The 25,548-nt window shown below is 38.8% G+C and overlaps 1 protein-coding gene across 2 annotated transcripts in view; it reads left to right on the top strand.

The window, feature by feature from the left end:
- slc8a4b (solute carrier family 8 member 4b) overlaps window positions 1-25,342 on the top strand; it is a 108,390-nt gene extending 83,048 nt beyond the window's left edge. Inside the window, exons 12-17 of one of the 2 annotated variants that reach the window (XM_024287970.2) lie at window positions 10,462-10,568; window positions 15,806-15,930; window positions 16,368-16,403; window positions 18,091-18,190; window positions 18,287-18,559; window positions 21,577-25,342. In XM_024287970.2, coding sequence (XP_024143738.1) covers window positions 10,462-10,568; window positions 15,806-15,930; window positions 16,368-16,403; window positions 18,091-18,190; window positions 18,287-18,559; window positions 21,577-21,956 — 1,021 coding nt within the window. In that variant the 3' untranslated portion in view covers window positions 21,957-25,342. The remainder of the gene's footprint in view (window positions 1-10,461; window positions 10,569-15,805; window positions 15,931-16,367; window positions 16,404-18,090; window positions 18,191-18,286; window positions 18,560-21,576) is intronic. The other variant, XM_024287971.2, reaches the window with a different exon arrangement.
- The last annotated feature ends 206 nt before the right edge of the window (window positions 25,343-25,548 follow it).

Genomic DNA, 25,548 nt, shown 5'->3' with positions numbered 1-25,548 from the left:
GTAAAATTATGAGTGAAGAGTCGTAAGGTTATAAGAGAAGTCAAAATTTTAAAAGAATAAAGCTGTAAAATTATTTTAAAAAAGGCAAAAATTTGCAAGAAATTGTCAAAATAAATTGTAAATTCATTATTGTAAAATGTTTCAATTTTATAAGTGAAAAGTTTTTGTTTTACATTTACAAAAAAAAGATTTAGGCTTGTTTAGATTGCCTTTGTTAATAAGCTCTAAATGTTAAATTTTGTTCTTTTTTTTCAAAAAAAAGTATGACTTTTCGTTGTTAAATTAAAACTTTTTAATCCATAAATGTAAAATTTTATACTTGTAAATTTTTGATTTTTTTTCATAAATATTCAGCCTTTTTCTCATAATTTTAGGACTTTATTCTCATAAAAATTATAACTTTTTTCTCATAATTTCATGACTTTATCCTCTTGTATTTGTTAATTTCCTTTTGATTTTTTTTGTTTGTTTTTTTCTTGAGTGGCCCTAATACTCCATCATTAAAGTTAGCGATAAAAATGACTTAAAAAAATAATTTCCACAATAAATGATAAGATGTCAGTGTATAGCCTAACTTAATAGAATAAAAATGGAAGTATTTCAACAAATATTCTTGTAAGTAACAAAGGTATGAAAATCTAAAATATTGTTTTTCTGTTTATTAGTTATTTTGCTCTCAGCTGTGTGAAATACAGTGGTAGTAGTATTATAATTTGGACTACATCCATACTTTTGCTACAAGTGAAAAAAAATACTCAAAAATAATTATTGGTGTTCCTTAAAAAAATTTAAAAAAAATACGCCTAACTTCATAGAGTAAAAAGTGATAGAATTTAGGTTTTTTTTTTGGGTGAATAATTTTTTAAAATATTCTAGTAAAAGCATTTAATCCTAAATTTTTTTTTTTCTGTGTTTTTTAGTCACCTTGCTCTGAGCTGTGTGAAAAACGGTGGGAGTAGCATCATTATTTGGGTTCAAGAATCCTAATTTGTGCAACAATAAATAAAAAAGTGAGGAAATATTTATTGTAGATGCACATGAGTCTACCAGAAATTACTAATAAAAATGAAAGGTTTGTCCACCTCTGCATTTTAAAACAGCGCTTACGCTAACTAGCGTCAGTTTAAAATGTGTGTAATTTTCATTTTTAAACCAATTTTCTATTTGAATAAACTCTATTCAGACTGTAGTCTGTCTAAATCTTTGACATCTCACTCTGCTGAAATGAGAAACCATTTTCTTCTCCTGTTAGATTTCATGCTAATTAGCCAGCAGACCCGTCATGCTCTTGTAAAAACTGCCCTCAGAATACTGAGTTAAGTGGAAACACGCACTGCATTTGCACCTTTTTGGGTTCCTTTTGCACGGAACAACATTAATAATCATTCTGTTTTCTGCGTCTGCTCTTAACCTTCGTGTTGTGCTGGTGTTTCACCGTGTTTACCCCAAAGCAACATCTGCACCAGATGTTACACGACAGCAAACAGCAGCTGTGCTCAGAGCTCACTGAGGTAAAAAGATGATTTTGTGGTAGACTCTTGTAAAACTCAAGAATTTGAATCCATTTAAGGATTTTCTCATCCTAATTGTCCCTCACCTTCATGCTTTTGGATCTCTCATCCTCAAATCCTCTCCTTCAGCCATCCATCTGTGTCGGCCCACGCATGTCTGAAGTTTATCTTTATTACTCAGCACAGCTGGAGACCACTTAGCAGGTTGTGTGGGTGACGGAGTGCGAGTGTTGTGCACTTCCTCATTAAGAGTTGTGCGCTATCATTACGAGAGCTAATATCTCTTCTCTTTGGAGAGTCTTCTTTTATGCTGGCTTCACTCTTTAGTCTGGTTGTGTTGGTGCCACACAGACCAGGGGGATGAAACCCTTCCAGATTACAGCTTACTGCATCACAGAAAAGTAAGCTTATTTGGAATATATTAAATAAAATTGATGCTAAATAGAATATTTAAATATATACTAAATAGAGATTTTTTTAATATATCCAAAAGAAGAGAGAACCCGAACATTTATTTTGTGATGAAGCCATCTTTTTGCAGTTTTTCATGACTTACTGCTTTTATGTGAGGGGAAATTAAGACCGAAATAGAGAACAGGCACTAAAAATCTGAGCTTTAACCTGCTGTAAATGAGGTAATCTCATGTTAAATTATGACCAAAGCCCAGACTTACCTAAAAGCTTGAAACAGTTTCACATTTGTTTGCCAAAACCCCCGTTTTAATTGCGACTTATGACCTAAAGTGATGACTGTCAATGAGATTCCATCCAAAATGCAAGATTTCATTAAAATGTTAACAATGTTGTGGCATTTCAACCTTTTAAAACACATGCAACACTTAATTTTTAGAAAACTGATCACTTAAAGCCGCCTTTCTCAGCATTATTTCATTTGACTACATTTATTTCACACTTCACGACTGTAAAGTCTTGCATTTCAGCACAGAACTAAGAGAAAATATCTCCAAGAATGCTTTTGAATCTAGATTCCAAGCACTTGAGACTGCTTCATTAAAGTGTTAATGTTTTAATCAAGTATTTATATGTTATTTAATCAGCATTGTTACTCTTTTCTAATTGTTTACCATTCGTTGTATTTTTGTTGATTTTTGTCCACAGCTCTTTGAAAAGCAGGTTTCAAATCTCAATGGTTAAATAAAGGTTAAAGGAAAAAGAAAAGCTGGAATTACATTAATTGTGTAAACGGTTGAAGAATAGTTAAAAGAATATCAACACTGGAGCTAAAACTCTGGTCTTAAGGGGTTAGATTAGTTTATTGTTGCAGTTTAAAATAATATTTAGCAGTGAAATGACAAAACAAGTAGATAATAAACCTGAGCTGAAACAGCTTCCTTACAGAGAAATATTTTAGTTTTGTTTGTGAAGCTGGTATAGTTTTATATAAATAAAAACAGGAGTCGAGTTTAAGTCACATAGGAACTAGTCCAGGAAGTAGTATCGCTGTAGGGGTTGGATAACCCTCTGTTTTCCTTTTGAGGGGGGGTCTGTTAAGAAGGAAAGGATGACTTTAACAGCCTGGGGGCATAAAGGAGCTGTCAGGTTGGTTCTGGTTCTAGGCGACCCGTATCAAGTCCTGGATGTGTGATTTTGGAACTGATGGCTCCTTTGAACTCAGCCAGTGTAAATGCCCTGGGGGGGCTCTTATGATGTTCTCTGTCACCATCAACATCCACCTTAAAAAAAACGATATATATATATTTTAAATCTTCAGAATTGCAGTCAACTTTTTTTTCACTCTTTTTCACTCTTTCATTAAACGGAAATCTTTGATAACAGCTGAATCCTTTTAATATGTAAACCCCGTGAGTGTTTCCTCTTCCTCTTTACAGCAGCCACCCTTGAGGTTTACTATACTCATTAACTACAGTAGTAGTTATTAAATTTGAAGAATATTTATGTAAATGTATGACAGGAACTAAGCCCAGACTCTGCCCTCCACCATCCTGCACAGATTTATGCAACAGTTATAATGACCACACTAAAATGAAATTAACAGGTTACTGTTCTTATTAACTAACATTCACTGAAACAGCTCAGTGTTTCTGTTTTGATTCTGTTTTTTCAGAAATTAAACCAACTAAATTCCAATCAAACAAAGGAGTTTATTTAAACAAACCTCTGAGTGCCCTCTCTATCAGTAAAACGCTTAATAAATCACAAAAACTGAGCACTTTTACGACATAACTTTTCGATATCAGTACTTTTTTATTTGCTGCAAGTAAGTTCGGGAACGTGTTTGTTTATGTGCTCGAGTGCTGAGGGTGAAATGGGCTTTTATTGTGGGAGATTTACAGGCTCTACCAGAAAAGGAGAGAAACAAAGAGAAGGCTGTAAATCCATCAACCTCACTTAGCTGCTGTGTTATTCTCTCTCATGCTCTCTGTCCAAGCAAAAAAAAAAAAAGTGGAGTGTTGTCTCTCATCGAATAAAAAAGCACAGAACTATAAAGTGTGTGTCGACGAGCTGCAAATCAAAATTATAAATCAAGCCGGAGGAGAATGGAAAGAGATGGAGATGCAGAGAGAGCTTTGATTCATTAAGTAATGCACTGAGGTTCCTGTAACCCAATCAGGAGGAAGCTCTGTCAATCACCTGTGGAGGAACCTCAAGCTAACACACACATGAACACACACACACCAACTCATCAATTAGGACATAAACACACACAGAAACACACACAAATGAGAACACACCCACCTGAACACACTCAAAGAAACACAAACTCATTAAATAAAAAACAACACACGCATGACAACATACATACATACACACAATATCACACACACACACACACAAAAGTTAACACATTAAACACAAACACACACAAGAACACCCATAAAACCATAAAAACACATTTAAACACAATAAAAACACTCACATGAAGACACACACGAAAACATACAACCACATTGAAACACAAACAGATATTTATTTACACATAGCAAACACTCATGGAAACAAAGACAATGGATAAAAAGTGAACGAGAAAATACACACAGAGATACACACATAAGCTCACCTGAATCACACACACTGAAACACACACTTTAGAACACAAAACAGCTGTGTGTCAAAACATTGTTTTAATCTGTTTTCTTTTTTAATAAGATATTTTATGCAGTTCAGGAGTGTGTTATGGATGTGTTTTTGTGTCTGTGTGTGTATTTGTGTGTATTTGTGTGAGTGTGTCTATCTATTGACAGACTTGGGAGTTGAGATTCACTCTTGACTGAGAAGTCTTTTAGAAATGAAGTGTCAAAAAGTGATAGTGTAGAAAAATAGTGTGAAAATGAAGAGCAGTGAGAAGATTCGTTGTTATGTTTGTGGATTCAAGAGGAAAAAAATCGATGTTGAACTGTTAATTCTAGAGGCAACCTATTAATACAGCCACTGGAAAACTATCCAATCACGTAATTTTGATTTTATATTATCAATAGTTCTGTTTTAGTGAAATAAAACCCAAATAATGTTCAAATAATTCTTGTTTTTTGCAGTTTATGGTTTAAATTTTTTATTTTCAGCTGTCAGTGTTGGCAGAGAGGAGCATTGATTTAGCTTGTTTTAGCTGGTTTAAGCTAAACCAGATACTGATGGAAGATTTCATGATAAGTTATGCTGTGAGTTTTCTCAGATGGCCCCAAAGGTCCAAAAGCTTTAGCTCTGCTTGGAGTAATCCCACAAACTGTCAAGGGAAAAAATGAGAGCAGATTCTACAGTTACTTAGTTTTTCCTCTCGATGTTTGGCTTCATCCAAAATCTAAGCGAGTTTAGAAACTAACCAGATGGATGAACAGAAATCGTGACACAGACACAGTGATCCATTCTCCAACTGATTCAGATCATCAGAAAAATGATCAAATACTATTAAAAAATGTCCAATTTTATGGTAAAATCTCTCCAACTTGGATTTTTATGAACGTCTGACTCACATTTTGTTAAGTTAAGGTAATAAAATAACAAATTCAACGTTAAATGTGTTATTTTGGGGTTTTTTGTTTTCATTTATTATTTAATTCCTATCCACGATCATTACTCTACTCCATTTCGAGCTCTAAATATTCTCCGTCAAACTAACAATTTTATCCAACAAACCTTCGTTCATGTGTTTTCAGTATTTTGGGGGGTTTGAATCTTCAAATAGTTATTTATTTCACTGTTTAGACACAGAGATAACTTTAGGAAAATCTTTGTTTTACTCCAGAATTTACATTCTACAGTACTTTTATTATTCAAGACTGAGACGGCTATAGAGTCTTAGCTACTGAACCCTGTTTCAACACAGTTCTGTTCAGAAAGAACTAAAATAAAGAGAGTTTGAAACAAATCAGCTGTAATTAAAAAAGATTAGATGGATAAAATGCTTGTGGTTAAACAGAAGCAGAATCTTCAACAAATTGGTCAAAAGTGAAGAGAGCTGTGAAGGTTTTAGTCAAACATGTGTGATCTCATTGTCTGTTTGTTTTCAGTGAAGTTGTTTATGAAAATCTCCAGGTGTTACATGTTTTCATTCTCACTATGGTTGTGTTCACTGAGCCGAACAGCTAGTGCGTCTGCTTCCAGGTCTCCATGTGTTCGTTTGGAATCATGACTGATGTGCGAGCACACGTGAGTGGCTGTTCACACAGAAATCTCAGCTGTTGTCGTGTGCGTGTCGTAAGCATGAACTTTGAATTGTAGTTTGTGGTGAATTGCAATGAAACTAGGGACTGTGTGGGTTTAGCATTTTTGAAGGTTGAATACTCCTTTTAACACCCTATCATGTGTTGTCTGTTCTGGAGTTCCACAGGGCTCCATTCTGGGCCATTTGTTTTTCTTTTTACGTGCTTCAATTCACTTAGAAAATTTTGATTTATTGATACTCTGATATTCATTAGATTTATGCTTTACTAAAACAAAACAAAACCTACCCTCCTTCCTCGTGTGACCACTTATTAGGGTGATGGGGGAGGGGGCGGAGCTACTTGGTGGTCTCCCTCCCATTGGTTGTCACATGATTCGGGCTCCTCCTCTCTCAGTTTTAATTGCATCTTAGACATGTAGGACCCTTGGTATGAGAAATCATTGTCCACACCCAGAAGATGTCCTCTAAGTGCCCTACCTGCCAATTTTAACTGCACTATTTATTATCCACACCCTTTACACCTCAACAATTTACACTCCAACACTCTTATCAAAGTATTTTGTTGCAAAAAGTTAGAATTTTTTTTGTACTATCAAACTATTTAAGTCATCAAATTGAGATTTTGCTTGTAAGAAGGCCACAAGTTAGCATTTTGTTTGTACAACTTAGCTAGTTTATGGCCGCAAATTAGTCATTTGTTTATACAATTAAACTATTTTGTGGCCACAAAAAAGCATTTTGTTTGTATCTATTAACTATTTTGCATCTATAAATTCCTGGCTTTTTTTGGTACTATTTTTCTTGTACTATTTGACTAATTTGTGACCACAAATCAGTAATTTACTAGTACAGCTGAACTATTTTGTGGCCAAGAATTAGCATTTTATGTGATTAATCTGACCTTCCAAGAGTTTAACTATAAAATATCTTCATTTCTAGGCAACCAGGAACAGCTGCTGCTTTCTTTTTCTTCTTTACCTTAAAAGGTTCAATCTTAAAGTGCTTTTTAGTCAACGTCACATGAAACAATGGAGGCCAAACTGCTGTAATTCAAGTATGATTACAGGTATTTTAGCCAGTTCATACTTCAAAGACTAAAGATTAGATTTGAGTTCAATTCAGTTTTACTTATATAGCCCAATATCACAAAAGAATTGTCTCATTGGACTTCATAACGGTAATTGTACAAAGTTTAAGTTCTTGGTTGAGATTATTAAAGCCTAGAGCAATAATGCAAATGAATATTTCAGAAAGACTGCATGTCTTGCGTGTTCTGTTGAGCCCCTGGGTGAACTCAGTGTGGACTCTGTCGTAACTGCTTACGTCTTTGACAAAAGCAAAGAAGGCAGAAGAAGCCCAAAGCATGAGCCCAGGCTCGTGCTTTGGGCTTCTTCTTTCTCTTCTCTGTAAATCATTCATTTCGTTTTCTTTTTTTTTCTCCTTTTACTGCAACACCAATTTTCTTGTCTGCTTCCTTGCAGAGCATGTGGTATACGAGTTTACTGCCACAATATTTTCCAAACCTGTGGCAATTTACTGATAAAATCCTCCAATTAAAGCTTTTTTTCTTTCTAGAATAACTTTACAGAAATACTCTATAGTTTCTGAACTCATCAAATATTTAAACCATTTTTTTTTTATTTTTGCTTCGAGGAGCCAGAATTTAATATTTCTAATTAGTTGTGATAAACAGTTTATCTGATTTTCCAAAGGTTTTTCTTGTATATTTTTATTTGACAACTGCCTCATTATTTGTTCTTTTTGATCATTTCCACATTTCCAGAGGCGTGCTGATTCTTTCAAACTGTGATCTGCAAATCATTCAAGTTAGAAAAAAAGAGAGCAAACGAGTTAGTGTTGTGTCAGAATGCAGCAATTTATTCCCCCATCGAAAAACTTTCAAATTGCGTCTGCTGTCAGCCTGTCACAAAGACGCATCATTGATTTACATCTCTATTGTTAACATCTATAAAACTCTCACAAACAGACAGACATTGGTGTTTTTTTGTTTTTGTTTTGGCGTGTAATGTGCTCTTAAGACGTTTGAGGTAATTAGACTACTGAAAGGTGAAGGAACAACCTTAAAACATCAGCTTATGAAGACACATTTAAAACACCACCTTGATTTATTTAAAGCTCCAAATCTCTCTCTGCTTTAAAGCAAATAGATTCCTAAATGTTTTAAGTATGTATTTGTAATCAGAGTGTAGTTTCTGATCGTTTTTTCTGTACCTCACAGAAATGTTTTACAAGGTCAACAAATGCACATCTGGAATGAGCAGAAGCTTAATAAAAAAACAAACCCGGTGGATATGATAACCAGGACACATTCAGAAAGTGACCTCCAAACAGGCTAGAAGGCAGAATATTAAAAAGTGCTGCTCCATGGTGACTGCCGCTGTGCCTGTTATTATGTTATCATATTTATTCTGATTCTGTCTCACCTTTTGTGAGGAAAGCTCAGCAGGCTGCTCTAACTCAAGCTTACATTGGAGTTTAAGGGTATTGGAACCTGATCTTTTCTTCCTTTCATCAGGACAAAAGTGTCTTTGTGGGTTCTTGATGGTATCTGGTCTAATCATAAAGCTGGTGACTGGAGGGACCGACAGAGATCAGATATCAGATGTTTGAAGGGTTCTATCTTTCGCCTGTCCTCCCCTTCTCTTTTCTCCTTAAGCTATGTACACACCTTTCTCTGCAACCCTCGTTCAGTCAGCCACTTCCAGTGAAATACATGTAAACACACTTTTCAGACTTCCACATGTAGCTACGCAAATATTTGCGACCGTTTTCGGGCTTTAGGTACAAAATGTGTGGTCATTGAATGCACGTTACCAGCTGCACCAGGTTGAACATTTATTAATGAGGGAACGAGCCTGCTGACATCTGCGTTCGTTCTTCGAATAAAGACAAACCAAGGCCACTGTCTTAACACGATTGTAATTCATATCTACCATTGCAAAGACCCTTGCAATGACCCGAACTGTTTCCAATTTAATCCCAAATTGCAAGCTTTGCATCACTTCGACATTTCTCACTAAGACTGTGGTAGGTGGTAGACATTAGCAAGTAAACATTAGCAAAAAAAAAGAAGAAGAAGCCCCTGCCTGCTTGTCCAGTGTGAACACCATTGACTAAATGTTTTTAACAACCGTTTTTGGGCTCTACATGCAAAATGCATGGCCATTGAACACGATTTGTTAGTTAAACAACGTCAAGCTTTGACCAATTAGGGATTAGTCATGATATATGTATTTGGTGAACCCAAACAGGACAACCCGGACAACATCTGCTTTTGTTTTTCAAATAAAAGTTAAACCAGGCCAGTGTCCATTGTAAGGACTCTTGCAATGAAAGAACCATTTCTGTCTTGTGTCAAAATTGCAAGATTTGCACCGCTTTGATATTTTACACCAAGCCTCTTCAAACTTTTTTTTTGGTAGACATGAGCTAGTAAACAGTAGAGAAAGAAGAAGTAGCCCCTCCATACTTGTCTAGTGTGAAACCATGGGCTAAACACGCCTTCTTGAACAAATCTCGAATGCCCGGTCCACGTAGCTTCATAGATTCATTTTGAAATTCTCCTCCATCTCTTTTTCTCTACCTGATGAACAGAGACTAGCTCTGACGTATAAAAGAAACATTTAACCTGTGGTCCAACTGTAAAGACGAGCATTTCTCCACAGCTTTTTACAATTCACATCAACTTTTCATTGTCTGATGTTTGTGTTTTACTAGATAGAAATGCTTTTTTGGCCATCTGGAATAAGGAGAATCAAAGCATGGTAACAGTAGAAAAAAATTTAAAAAAATGATCATGTTGTCAAAGAGAGTTTAAATACAGCTCTGTTTAATATAAATAGACCAATGCTGATCACAGTAATTAGCAGTTAAACACTCGTGTATGTGTGTGTTTCTGTGTGCATTTTTGTGGCTGCAGCAGATTGGATTAGTTTTGTTCCACTGCTGAAATAAAACTGTGATTTCAATTCTAAACCTCCTAATTTTGTGGTTTTTGAGTTCTATTTCTGCACACAAATCCTCCCAATTCTCCTTTTGTTTGTAAAGAGCCGCATAAGCAGCTGTGCGTTGCATCCATATAATTTGCTGCGTAAAATAAGATCTTCAGGTTTATTTGCACAAACTCAAACAAATTAAGAAGAGTTTAAAGTTTTAGATGATTTTTTTTTCAGATCTCAACCAGTTGATGCTTTTTTCCAGTCACTTTTCAAGCTTTTTGACATAAATCCCCAAATAACCACCAAACGGCCCCTTTATATCTAACTATGTGTTGTTTTCTTTATTCAGGAAAATAATCGAGGTGAAGATTATTGACGATGAAGAGTATGAGAAGAACAAGACCTTCACCATTGAGCTGGGAGAACCCGTTCTGCTGGAAATCGGACAGAAACACGGTGAGCCCGTCAGCCTGTTAACTTTGTGTTTCTGCAGCAGTTGGCAGAAAACATGGAAACTGGTGGAGGTGTTTATTTAATTTAGTCTCAGGACCGCCGCACATCTGTCGTTTAGAAATGGAGCGAGACCTTTAGTGACTTCCTGAAGTGGCGCTCAGAATAAATAGAGGTGCAGCTCTAACATGTGGAGTGGCTTTAAAATCTTGCTTTAGAGCTGGAACAAATCAAAAGGTTTTAACAAGTCAGTGAGTTTTCTGCTTTTATTATCACTAAAGTAAAGAGAATTAGACTTTGCAAAGCATAAAATGTCTTTGATTTTTTTTTTCCTGGACTTGCTGGTTAATTTCCCAGAGGTCAAAAGTTTCTCTTTAATTTCCCCAAAGCTAATAATACTTCCTCTAAATGGAATCAGTGGAAATGTATATCCATAAGTGAATAATTCAGTCGTGCCTTCTGCTTCTCTGCAACACTCTGCTGTGTAATGTATGACTTTCATCTAGAGATCAATAAGGCCTGAAAAAAAGCAGTTTTCAAAAATTAAGGGAACATTTTATTGTTTGCATTCAGATTTTACAAGTAAACAGAACAGATTGTAACAGTAAATTTAACCCCAAAATTTGATTTTTATTAAACCTAAAACATGGAATAACCAACTGGTTTAAACGCTTACATGCAAAATGTCCAGTGTTATCTGTTAGAGTGGATTCAAGAATCTTTTTCTGCCAATATCGCTTTAATATTTTGTTTTGTCAAGAAAAGTCGTAATAAAGTGAAGGCAGACAAAAGAGGAAAATAGCTGAATAAACAATTTCTTAAAAGCCTAAAGCTAAAAGAAAAGCTTAAACTTGGACTAAAAACATGATGTAAAAAAAAGAAACTTGCTGGCAGAGGACTGTCCCTGTAACCCCTATATACCTGTCAGAAAGGAATAGAATCCTTCTGGTCCCACCCTTGAAAGGGGCAAGAAGAAGAGCATATCAACAACCCTCTCATACCTGTCAGATAGGAATAGAATTCTCCTGGTTCCAATCCTCGAAATTGGCAAGAAGAGGAGCATCCCAACAACCCCCACACATTTGTCAGGAATAGAATCGTCCTGGTCCCACCTTTGAAATAGACAAGAACCCTCTCCTATACGTCAGATAGGAATAGAATTCTCCAGGTTCTACCCTTGAAATAGGCGAGAAGAGGAGTGTCCCAACAACCTACTCATACCTGTCAGTTAGGAATAGAACCCTCCTGGTCCCTACAACCCCTTCACACTTGTCAGAAATAGAATTGTCCTGGTCCCACCCTTGAAAAAGGCTAGAAGAGAACCACCCCCTCATACCTGTTAGATAGGAAAAGAAGTCCAATCCTTGAAATAGGTGAGAAGAGGAGTGTGCTAACAACTCTTTCATAGCTGTCAGTTAGGAATAGGATCGTCCTGGTCCCACCTTTGAAATAGGCAAAAAGACTACCGTCCCAACAGCCCTATCATACCTGTCAGTTAGGAGTAGAATCTTCTGGTCCTACCCTTGAAATTCACGAGAGCAGGAGCGTCCCACCAACGCCCTCTCACTTGACAGAGCTAGAATTGTCCCTGTCCCACCCTTGAAATAGGTGAGAAGAGGATCATCCCAACATCATTCTCACACCTATCAAGTAAGAAAAGAATTGTCCTGGTCCCATCCTTGAAATAGGCAAGAAGAGGAGTGTCCCAACAACCTCCTCATATCTGTCAGTTAGAAATAGAATCCTCCTGGTCCCACCTTTGAAGTAGGTGAGAAGAGGACCATCCCAACATCATTCTCACACCTATCAAATAAGAAAAGAATTGTCCTGGTCCCATCCTTGAAATAGGCAAGAAGAGGAGTGTCCCAACAACCTCCTCATATCTGTCAGTTAGAAATAGAATCCTCCTGGTCCCACCTTTGAAATAAGCGAGAAGAGGAGCGTCCCAACAACCCTTTCATACCTGTCACATAGGAATGGAATCTTCCTGGTCCTACCCTTGAAATAGGAGAGAAGAGGAGTGGCCCAACAACCTCCTCATATCTGTCAGTTAGAAATAGAATCCTTCTGGTCCCACCTTTGAAATAAGCGAGAAGAGGAGCGTCCCAACAACCCCCACACACTTGTCAGGAATAGAATTGTTCTGGTCCCACCCTTGAAATAGACAAGAAGAGGAGTGTCCCAACAACCCTTTCATACCTGTCACATAGGAATGGAATCATCCTGGTCCTACCCTTGAAATAGGAGAGAAGAGGAGTGGCCCAATAACCAACTCATACATGTCAGCTAGGAATAAAATGCTCCTGGTCCCATCCTTTGAATGGGCAAGAAGAGAAGCGTCCAAGCAACCCTTTTATACCTGTCAGAAAGGAAAAGAATTGTCCTGGTCCCATCCTTGAAATAGGCAAGAAGAGGAGTGTCGCAACAACCACCTCATATCTGTCAGTTAGAAAAAGAATCTTCCTGGTCCCACCTTTGAAATAAGCGAGAAGAGGAGTACTGTGAAGCACCAACACGTGAAGGTAACCTGTGCTACCCTTAGACCTGTCGACTTTCTGGTCTCACTCTTGAAATGGATAAGAAGATGAGCACCACTGTGGGATCTTAACACCTGTCAGATAGGAATATAAACCTAGTGGTTTCACCCTTAAAATTGGCAGGAAGATGAGTGCTACCTAAAATATCTTTTGAGCTGTTACACAGGAATAAAGATTTCCTAGCCCCAACCTGGAAATAAGCAAAAAGAGGACTATCCTGGTGACTCCCTTACACCTGTCTCATAGGAAGATAAACTTCCTGGTTCCACAAATAAAATTGGTATGAAGAGGAGCACGTCTGTTATCCAGACTTCCTCTTTCTGGTCCCACTCTTAATATAGACAGGAAGAGGAGTGTCCTAGTGCTAAACCCAGAGACTGATATGGTTGGAATTGTTCCAATGACTCCCTTAGATCTGTCAAACAGAATGAGAACCCTCTTGGTTTCCCCTTAAAACAAGCTAGAAGACGATCGCTATTGTGAAACAGCAAATAAAAAAGGGTCGTAATAAGCGCTTACAGCAGGCTGTAAGATGACATTGAGAAAGCCAATTGGAAAAGCCACTGCAGAAAACATTTCCTATTGAATTGTATGTATCTAAACCTCAGTTTGGATCTAAAGAGAACTCCTTGAAGCAGCAAGTTAGTGTTGTAGCTTCAGGCAGATAACCTGCCTTTGGATAAAAACCACATCTCCCTCTGGGTTTAACTAAACTTAGGTGTGATCTCTAATCTGTTTCCTAATTGTGAATAAAAGAAATGTTTAAGCCACTCGCTCACAGTTTCCTCTGGTGGGGCTCAGGTCTACAGTCAGGATGTTAGACATGAAGAGGCAACAGCCTGGGGCGGTTTCATTACAGACAACTGTAATTGGTTTTATAAGCGTGTCAGAGAGCCCGCAGACTGACATTTCCACACTCTTAGCAACACACAAGCTGCACTTTTCAATTAGAGCAGCTGTGAACTGATAACACTTCAAAGAACAACTGAGAACAGGAGAACACAGGGGTGATTGCTGCGACTATTTCACCCAATACGACAACAGTATGTTTGTGTGTATGGGCGACTTTAAAGCACTTTGGACATTCTAAGAAGGTAGTAAAGAGCTATATATAAGTATACGCGATTTTAAAATTACCTAAATGTAGAGTTTGACATTTAAAGTCATTCAGTGTCTTCAGTTCCCCCCTGGTGTTAAACATAAAATCTGACTTTCTTTTCTCTTAGAGACATTATGCTAATGTGTGTATTTGTGTACATTTTTAACCCTTTAGCTCTAGTGTTGACATTTTTGGAGTACCAAAACTCTTTAACCACTTATGCAATTAACGTAATTCCGAAGCGCAAGAAAGCAGCTTTGCGCTGATATGCAACACTTTACAGCGGTGAAGTGTTTACTCAATCAGCATAAATCAGCGGATTCTGTTGATAGAAAAGTGGCTTTTCACCTGCCAGACACTACTATCAGCAGTACTCCAGAAATGATTGTATTATCTTAAAGTTGGTGCTTCATTGATTAGAATGGCTGCACACTTGGTTTTCCTTTTTTTTGTGAAACTTTGAATTTCTAAACAGTTCCTCACAAATTAAATGCATTAATAATATTTGAAATTACTTTTTGCCAATATTTTTGGCATTATTATAAATTTAAATAATTTTTTCCACTTCCAACATTTATTTTTATGTACTTGTACAGGATGAAAAGATACTTAATTTATGTAAATTTTATAACTAAGCACTTATTTTCATGTTTGTTTGTGTTGTTAAAAAAGATCAACAGAACACATATCCAAAAAGTACAGACATACCAATATTGAAGTTCATACCATTCCTAGTCTTTAAGTTTATGGTTAAGCTCGATGGATCGATTAGTGCACTCGTGATCAGCAGTAGGGATTTCACCAACTACTCCCACATGTTCACTCGCTGTCCAGCATCTCCGCCACACATTTATAATAAAAATAGAACCTAGAAAGTAGCCGGTTAGTAAATAATATCGCGAGACGTCCCAAATGAGGCTCATAGACTGTAAATAAAGAATCGAGTGTGACATCACTCAAAGAAAAGGCCTTACCTCTAGAAATGAAGCTAATTTAGTCGCCATTTTTCCACAATATGGGCGTCGCCATTTGGGGCCAGACGACAGTGATTGGTCCAAGTTGATCCGAGTCTCGTTTCTATGGTAACTGCAATTACCAATCAGAAGTAAGCTTGTTGGGAGTCCACACCCCTTTCACTGAAAGTAATTTGTGAGAATCTGTCAATCAAACATTTTGATCGTTCAGTTTATAACTTGAAAAACTTGCAAAAAAGAAAAAATATCATGAAAAAAAGTTAGAATTAGCAAGAACATGTCAAGGAAAATGCACCAGAGTAAGAATTGTTATTCTGACAAATAGAATAAATGAATAATAGCTGTTTATTTATTAATTGAAATGTGAGGGGGAAGGGTTGACTAGACATCTGGGTAAATAAATCAAGTGCACCTTCACAGGGGAAACAACCTGGCTCTTAGAAATCATTTTTTTTAAATGTTTCCTAAAAATAATGACTCTTTTTACTGCCAGGTTTTTCAGAATAAAATAATACTCTGTCCATTATGTAGATTTACTCTGGATTCATATGATGAATTAGTACGTTTGAATTATTGTGTGGCAACATTGTATTTATTCATGTTCCATGTCGTCACACGGCCTCTTTTCCTCAGGTGACTCCAACGAGAACAAGCCGGTGGTCGGGGCAGAGGAGGAGGAGGTGGCCAAGATGGGCTGTCCCAGTCTGGGCGAACACAAGCAGCTGGAGGTCATCATTGAGGAGTCGTACGAGTTCAAGGTAACTTAGGATGTCTGACAGTCCGCTTATAAAAATAAGTGACCCTGAGCTCCATTTTGATGCAGCAGAAACGAATCAACTCCATTACCGTGCAGCAAAAACTGCACAGTAATGCTTCCTCTGGGGGATGTTGTTATCATCAGAGGTTCAAAAACAACTCTATCAAAAGGTGTGAAAATCAAACTTTCTGTTTGATCAGGAAACAACAAACGCCTGAGTGTGTGCTGCCTCACTTCTTACATGCTTTGTTAGACAGTTTAGCAGGAAGTCAGCAGTTTCAGGAACCTTCCTGTAGGGAAACATCCATCTTGACTTCATGTGTTGATTCATTTTGTATTCCCTTTAAATGTTAAAACCAAATCATACGTCTTTGTTTGCATTTGTCATTTGCTCATTTGTCCACTTGTGTTGCATTGTGTGTGTGTGTGTGTGTGCAGAAAGCTGTGAATGAGCTTCTAAGCCGGACTAAAAAGGTGATTCCTCTCATGCATGCTGCTGCTCAACCTGAATCCTTGCTTTCTCTCCCATCACCTTCGATCTATTTTCAAATTAATTATGATTTAGCCAAAATAAAAATGCTCACATTTTGAAGAGGTTTGGTAGGAAATGTCAAAGTGCTGGAAATCTCTTGAATCTTACTGCAGGCGTATGAGAACAACTTAGTGTTAAATAATTCCAACCGGGCACAAAGCGCAATTATTGATTCCTCCTTCTTGATCAATTTTAAACCGGAAATCACTTCAGTGAATTGAAAGGGGTGTTACCTATACATCGCTACCAAATCTAACCCGGTTAAAATTTTATCATAGGGCTAGAAAGATAAAATCTCTTGTTTTTTTCATTACAAATGTGATTTTAATGATTTTTTTTGGTCCCTGCTTTTACTTTCTTAAACAAAAATAACAAATGATAGAATATATATCACAAAAACTATTTTATTTTAACAACTGGATTAAACATAAAGGGAAACCAAACAGGGGAAACAAGGACAGATTTACTAAAGAGGAGCTGACTGACAAAAAATGTACTTTTTTTTACTATATAGTGGTAGTTTTTTATAAGAAATGATTGTAAAAATCTAATAAAACCATCATAATGTTGTGGATTGTTCTGTAGATGCCCTCGCAAGGAGGGGCGTTTGTCAGCTCAACATCAGCTCTGTAATGTTACAAAGAGACGACCAATAAAGTTCCATACAAAGTGGATAGGTGTGAGTTATTTTATGATAAAATACAGTTTATATGAATTTCTTAGGACTTATTTTTCTTTTATGTATCCGCCATGCCTTAATTAATGAATTCAATCGATCTATCGCCAGGCTCTACTTTTAACGTGTTTGTTGTAGAGAGAGCCCAAAAATTGACTAAAAACTTGTGTGAACAAGAGAGTTTTGAAGCCCAAAATGCGCATTTTGTACGTTTACATAGTTTTTTAATTGGAAGTGGCCGCTTTAACGTGTTAACTTAGCGACCATGCCCACCTTCTGCTCCTAAGTCACACCAATTTGAATAAATGATCAGAAATGCAATTTTAAGCTTAATTTTCTTTTTTTTATGTCCTCCATCATCAGAAAAATGCCAAAAAGCATGTTAAAAACACCATTTTTATCAGAGGGTCTTTAACAAACCTTCTTTTACATTTCCCTCCTTCATTGGCCCACACAAAAACTCGCTGAATCAATTTATAATGTCTCCAATTGAGAAAATAAACACGTTTTGCTCTCTCGTGTCCCCCTGTAAGGCAGGAGACGGTAACCCTTGCAGGGTTTTTCTAAATTTCCTCATCAGCTGAGCAAAGATGAGAGCTGCCTCTGTGGCGGATGGGAGCTATTTGCATATTTTATTATTCCTCTTCCTCGCTGCTTTTACCACAAAGCTCAACCAGGGCGCCTGAAGCTCATTTCTTCTGGATTTCTTGGATGGCTTTGCTAAAAAAAAAACAAAAAAGTGGTGTGTCTGAGCCAGTTTTAGAGCGATGTGTTAATTAGCTCATCCTCTGCCTGGAGTTTAAATTTATCCCTGCAATGGAGGTCTTAATTGAAGGAGCTCAAATCTGTGTTTTCCATCTTTCGGTGTGGCTGTAGGTTTACCAACAACTTGAGGCTTTGTCTTTCCTGCTTTTCTCCTGCATGTGTGTGTGTGATTGTGTGTGTGTGTTTAGAGTACAGTGGATAAATTGATCAAGAAGACGAACCTGGCCTTGGTGGTTGGAAGCAGCAGCTGGAGGGAGCAGTTTGTCAGCGCTGTTACTGTTAGTGCAGGTAGTGTGCACAAATGTTTATTTCTCCAAAGATTTTTTTTGACTGAAGTACAAGCAAGTAGCACACTCTCTCTTAATCTTCTGAAATTCATCGTAGGAGACGACGATGAGGAGGAGAGCGGAGAGGAGCGACTGCCTTCTTGCTTTGACTACATCATGCACTTCCTCACCGTCTTCTGGAAGGTCCTGTTTGCCTTCGTTCCGCCTACGGAGTACTGGAACGGCTGGGCCTGCTTCATCGTCTCCATCTCGCTGATCGGCGTGCTCACCGCGGTCACCGGCGACTTGGCGTCGCACTTCGGCTGCACGATAGGACTGAAGGACTCGGTGACGGCCGTGGTGTTTGTGGCGCTGGGTACATCGGTGCCAGGTGAGATAAAGCCTCTGGAGATGTTGACAGCATTAACCCTCTTGCTACTCTAGGCATGCTACATTACACGTGGGGTCATCTAGACCCCACAGGACAGGTCACTGAACTTTTTCTTCCAAGGATTTTTATCTTCAGTGGTGTCCTAAAAACCTGTTCACCTTTGTCATGAGAGGGATCGCACATTAATATAAGGGTGGGGTCATCTGGACCTCATAAGAGAACACGGGGGTTACGGATTATGTGCAACACCTTAAACTAGGGTTACCCCTGTTGGTCGGTTTAATCTTTAGGGGTGGGGTTGACCCATATGGGCTGGATTGGCCCATATTGGTCAAGTTGTCCTACATGTGTTGAGTTGACCCATGTGGGTCGGGTTGACCCCATATGGGTTGAGTTGACTCATGTCGGTTGCAGTGACTCACATGGGTCGAGTTGAACCCTATGGGTCGGATTGGCCCGTATGGGTCAAGTTGTCCCATATGGGTTGGATTGGCCCATATGGGTCAAGTTGTCCCATATGGGTTGAGTTGACCCATTTGACCCATGTGGGTCGGGTTGACCCCATATGTGTTAAGTTGACTCATATCGGTTGCAGTGACTCATACGGGTCGAGTTGACCCATATGGGCCGGATTGGCCCGTATGGGTCAAGTTGTCCCATATGGGTTGCATTGGCCCATATGGGTCGAGTTGACCCACATTGGTTGCGGTGGCTCAAATGGGTCGAGGTGACCCATATGGATCAAGTTGACCCATATGGGTCGGAATGGCCCGTGTGGGTCAAGTGGTCTCAAATCGGTTGCAATGACTCATATGGGTTGAGTTGACCCCGATGGGTCAAGTTGACCCATATCGGTTGCAGTAACTTATATGGGTCGAGTTTACCCACATGGGTTGGGTTGACCCATATGGGTCGAGTTTCACCTTATGAGTTTGGTGGACCCATATGGGTTGGGCTATCCCATATTGGTGGTGTGGACCCATATGGGTCAGGCTAACCCATGTTGGTTGACTTGTATGGGTGTTTCAGATTTTTGGGTAATCCTGGCCCGTGGAGGTTTGTAGACAGGAGTTTTACATTTTGCAGGGGGTGCAGGTATGTCTTGCAGTTCCCTTGTTGCTCGTACAGCTGTTACAAAGGACAATGTAAAAATGTAACATATAATTATCATGTGTGTGGTACGTGCAATTATTTTCAGAATGGGGTAATTGCACTGAAGCCATAGAACTACAGTGTTTTACTCAAGGCCTCGGGGGTCGCCCGCTCCTTCCTGGATCAGGCGTAGTTTACCTGTGCTGTATACTCATTAGTAAAAATACAGACTAGAGCACAGAGTTTATGCTTATTGTAACAGTAGAGGTTCATCACAGCTTTCAGCCCTCGTCTTATGTGACATTTCTACTTCCTGTTAAGAAAACAAAAGGCGAATAACACATTTTTAGCAAGGTGTGACGGACAAGCAAATCTACTCCCCGAACGATTTCAGCGGAGGCCTTCCCCGGCACGCCGGATAGAAATCGAATTTGAGATGTAAAAACCAGCCTCCATCACATCTTTCAATGAAGCTGCCTCCGCCTGGAGGGGACGCGGCGTCCCCAGGCTTTAAATTCAATTCTCCACCTCATTCCTCTCGCTAGCCAGTTTATTGTTGCTCCTCTGTGTGATTTATTGAAACGGCTGCAGGGTTGCTCTTCCAGGGGGGCAACATTGATGACTTGCAGTGAGGTCTCTTGAAAGCTGTATTATGAATTCCTCAAACCACCATGTTTTGCTTCGTTGCTGCTTGTTGGAGGTTATAAATGCAAACTGTCTTCTTATGAATGTCTCAATGCTAATTTGTTGATGTTTTTTTCATCCTGGATCTCTTCTTTCTGGTGTTTTATTTCTGTTGTTTTGGTCGTCTGTTTCTTCCGTCTTACATAATCGTCCTTTTCTGTTTGCTTTCAAGCCTCGTTGGCATCGTTTTTTTCATTCCTTCCTCTCCTCCTTCTGTTCAGTGGTTGTTTTGTTTTTGCTGTTGCTTCATTTGTCATTGTGCTGTGAGTCTGTGTGTGTTTGTGTTTGCATGTGAGTCCAGCAGGGATGCCCTAGCCTCCACAGGAAGGAGTTTCTGCTTTTATCTTTATTTAATATTTCTACCATCAGAAAAGATTTAAGTTCATTTTCAGATCAATTTAACCCTTTAACACCTGAGAATTAAACTCTCTTTGCCATGGCGGTTTATGCTTCTGTGTTTTTGATGGAGCTAAGACCTTTAAAGAGGCACTTTTAGACGAGTCATGTAGGAACAAAACAAACTCCACATTTGAATTGTTTATTGATTTTGTTCTGTCTCACCTCCTCTTCCTGGTGCCTAAAAGACAAAATGGTGGCAAAGGCCATGACTTCCTGTTTGAGGGTGGGGCTTGAATTTGTTTGCTTACGTTTTTTATTTCTAATAATTTGAGTTGTTTTTGTTTACAGGACTTTAAATATATAGTTTCCAAGACACTTCTGTCTGTTTTTTTTCTATTGTTTGGGTTAAGTAGCTTCCTTCCTGGGCGTGGCCAGCCAGTTAGCTGGGGTTTAACCAGGCAACTCTAGTCACATTGTGACAAGCTAAAAAATAAGTGTTTTTGGTGTTTTTTAACAATTTCTAGTGGTATTTTTCTCATAATGAAGGACATATATTAAGAAAATTTGGTTTAAAATTGAATTTCTGAGTTTTTATTTTTTCAAATTATAATGAATGAGGAGCAGTATTTGTTAGGGGTTTATTAATGGGGATATTTGATTTGGCGATACTTGTAACAATTTAAAAATGCTGAAAAGATGATATTTAATTAATTATATTTGAGCGTTCTTCAGCGTCTTACTTTTGTTTTCCTCTTGAACCGCATATTTTTTTTTAAATCCACTGGGAACGCTTTTACAATAGTGGATCAAGTGGATCTTGAAGCCGTTTTTTTAAAGTTTGTAAAGTTGTTCTTCAGTTTCCTGGTTTCCTGTTTGATTCAACTCTTCTTCTGTTTCTTCAGACACCTTTGCCAGCAAAGTCGCCGCCATCCAGGACCAATACGCGGACGCCTCCATCGGCAACGTGACTGGCTCCAACGCCGTCAACGTCTTCCTGGGGATCGGCGTGGCGTGGACCATCGCCGCCATCGCCTGGCGCTCCAAGGGCAAGCCTTTCAAGGTGGACCCGGGAAACCTGGCCTTCTCCGTCACCCTCTTCACCATCCTCGCCGTGGTGTGCGTCCTCACGCTGCTGTACCGGAGGCGGGCGAGCGTGGCCGGCGGCGAGCTGGGCGGGCCGCGGACTTGCAAGTTGATAACGTCGCTGATGTTCATCTCGCTGTGGCTGATTTACATCCTGCTGGCTTCGCTGGAGGCCTACTGTCATATACAACCGTTTTAAGCCAAGAGACCCCAACACACACACAACAAATAAGGGGGCGGAGTCACATGGGGAGCTGAGCTGGACTGACACCTTTTTCGGGGGTAAATCTTTGTCCGAAATCGTTTTATCTCCTTTTTATCAGTTTGTGTCCTGACCCTATAACGTCCACGAGGGGAGCCACAAAAAACAGTCAAATTTCCCAGAAACTTTTGAGATCCCATTGCAGTGAAGAAGTCAGTCCAGGCTGATTTTGTCCCAGTTTACTGCCAAACCAGCTGCTGAGAGAATAATAATAATAATAAAAAAGAAGAAATTTAAACGGTAGGATGATGCAAAAGACAGGAAAACGAAAGGGAGTCTGCATGATCATCCCGGCTCCAGTAGAAACAGGAAAGATCAGTGTGTCGTAACGCAGTTGCTACGGGAACCGAGGATCCGCCTGTCAGAACCAACAGTGACTTTCCTGTGCTGGAGCTTCAGGTGATCCCAACGACTTTCCAACCGTCCTGCGTTTCCTTCCACTCCTGGAGTCACTGTGCAAACTAGATCCCACCTCGACCGGACCCTTCCCCATCCTTCACTTATTTTCTACTTTTTCTCAGTGGCGTCACGTGTTGATGTTGTTACAGTGCAAATGTGGAAGCAGCAACACAGAGAGACGTGTCTGTAACAGTGGTGAGGGAAGTCAAGACTGGAAAGAGACTTTATTTCGGGACGAATCCACCACCCCCCGTTTACAGCGATAGACTCACCCGCCAATAACCATGAAGGACCAGTGGAGGATCGGGGCCGACTGTGACCGTGACAACAACTGTGAATGCGAGCAAAAACGCCACCATACTCAGTGTTTCCAGCTGTACATAATAATCTACGAGTCTTTTATTGATGTGCGTGAGAACTCATCGGTATTTCATCCATGTGAAGTCTTGTGTGGCAGCTCTGAAAAAAAATGTTCTACATCATTTCGTTAAATGACTAAAAGTTTCTGCTCCTCTTAGGTTTGAAATGAATCCAGAAGTTTCTTGTTTTACGGCTCGATTGAAACCTTTCAAAGCTAAATGATGATTTCCAGCATCATCTGAGCTTTTTTTAAAATTTATTTATGTAATAGTTGTAGTTCCAGGTGTGAAAGCTTTTCCTCCTGTTCACGGCTAAACGTGAAAATCGTAACCCTAAAATATCCCTTCACGTTTAAAAAAAAAAAAAAACTTAGATTCAGAAAGATGAGACTGATGAGTGCCGGTAAAATGCTCTGCAGGAACACGGGAAAGGAAATATTCAAACTGCAGCTAAATACTAAAAGCAGCTGCTAAAGGAGATAAAGACTAAACTGCTAAAAACTTACAAATCGAAGCTCATTTAGAGAAGAAAGTCAGGTGCAGTTCCTCCTGGAACCACTAGAGGGCTGTTACACACGCCAAAACGTATACTATAAATTTAAATATATTTATTTAATAAATCTTTTTTGCCATATGAGATAAATAATATGAATATTTAAGATTGGTTATTTTTTGTGCTGTTTGATGTGTTCAGGATCTTGTGATTTATAAATCTTTAGCTTTAGGAGGACACTACTGGGCATGCTCCAACCAAAGGCAAACAACCGGTTATTTTAAGAGGTGGCCACTAGAGGGCTCGTTACGTAAGGAAACTAGATTAATTAAACGTCCATACATTTATTTAGAGTGGGACAATTTTTTTCAAGAATTCCATGGTTTTTATATTTAAGGTCAAAGTTCGTGCCTGTTTTCGGGAAGGCCTGCTGTTTGACTTTCGAGAGGTTTTTTTGTACAGAACAGAGCATGCTCAGTTGAGGTCCTTCTTTGCCCCTCCCACGTCTGGAGGCGGTTTTTAACATGACTTGCTGGTTGGCGTGACTTAAAACCTGCCGGGGAGGTGGGGAGGGGCCGGTTGGGTCAGCCTTTTTATTTTATTTTATTTTTTAACTTCAGTCGCGAGTTTGTGAACGGGAAGATGTCGCTGCAGGAGCACAAAAGCACCAGGACTGGCGTAGAAACGGCGAGGCTTTTGAGGCGGACGGCTTTGAAGGACGCCTGAACTTCTGCGCTCAGGAACTGGCAGAGGAAAGGGAGCCACATTTTTGGGCTGTTGCTTGGCGACCGTGGTGTGCTGCAGCTCTGTGCATCTGTCTCTTTTAACATGTCAGAGTAGCTCTTCACTCAGTTTTGAATGAGTTCATCTCCTCTCTGTGCATTTCTGTTAACCCCTCCCCCCTCATTTGCATGTCCTTCCATTCTGTATGTTTCTGTGCCTTTGTGTGTGCATGTGTGTGCGTACCTGTCCAATAATGTCAGGTATTTGACAGATCAACCTGTCAGTCAGAGCATCTCTCCGCTTGAGTGGTCATCTGTGCAGAAACGTAGAGCGCCACCTGCTGACATGAACTGCAGGAATATCTATGTGCAGTCATGCACATGCAGAAAAAGAGCTAATATGATCAAACACAACCATTTCTGATGATTTTTTACTGGAAACTAAAGTTTAAAACACTAAAAAAAAAACCTTAACACCCGCCCTTCACTGGCTGAGCAGACGCCCCACACTTCCCCTCTGCTAGCCTGGTCAGCCAAATCCCCAAAATAAACAATTTTTTCTTACTTTTCTGTTTGTTTTATCTCCATAGCAACCATATTATTTTTTGGTCGCCTGGAAGTGACGAACACGTCGATGTCATTTTTAGAAGAATCGACAAAAGTAAACTTTTGGATTTCCTTAGCAACAGAAGTTTTCGTTAACCACACCCCCATTCCTGATATGTTCATACTGCTATATCGTTTTGTTCAACTTGACCCACTAATTAGGAGTCAGAAGGGCATAGATCAAAATCTTTAGAAGTTTAAATTTGTGGCTGATATACCTAAAGTTGTTTTTTATTTTTAGAAAATTCAAGATGGCGACCTCCTTCTGAGGTCAAAGGTCAACAAATGGTTATAGACTTGAACGACCCCCATGTGTGTGAATTCAAACTCACAAAACACCTTCTGGAATTTGTGCGTCCGCTCCTTTGTTTTCTGCTCATGCAAACCCTAATATGACATCACAAAGTGCTTTTGATAGGAATTCATTGTGTTTTAATATTATTTCCTGTTGATTTATTTTTTTTAACTATATAAAAAAAAAGCCCTCGGATGGTTGAACACCAACACCAGGAGCGCCGCTGTCCTTTCCATGGGGTGTGTGCCGATGCTTCACGTCCGTCCGTCCATGAGTGTGTCGATGCATGAATCTAAGTCATTCTGAAAACAGTCTTGGTGTTGGAAATGTCGTAGTAAAGTGAAAAGCATTTTAAAATGCCCAAACATCATATGAAACCTTATATAGATGTTTACAAAGACCAAACTTTTTTTCTCTCAAAAGTGAAATAAAAATAATTTAAAATTGTGTTTCTGTGTTGTTTTTTTTCATTTATAAGTTTACAGTAAGCATTTAAGTGTGAATAAAATGTAACTTTTGACGTGAATTCAGATTTAATGTTAATTTTTTTTTATTTATTTAGTTTATTTCTGGTCTACAAATACAAAATTCACATTATTTTAGTAAAAATCTATTTGGATATAATTGTATTTTATGAGAAGAAATGAAAAATATG

Source organism: Oryzias melastigma, linkage group LG18, assembly GCF_002922805.2.
Source record: "Oryzias melastigma strain HK-1 linkage group LG18, ASM292280v2, whole genome shotgun sequence".
NCBI lineage: Eukaryota > Metazoa > Chordata > Actinopteri > Beloniformes > Adrianichthyidae > Oryzias > Oryzias melastigma.
The sequence above is the reverse complement of the archived record's forward strand: the minus strand, read 5'-3'. Positions and strand labels throughout refer to the sequence as shown.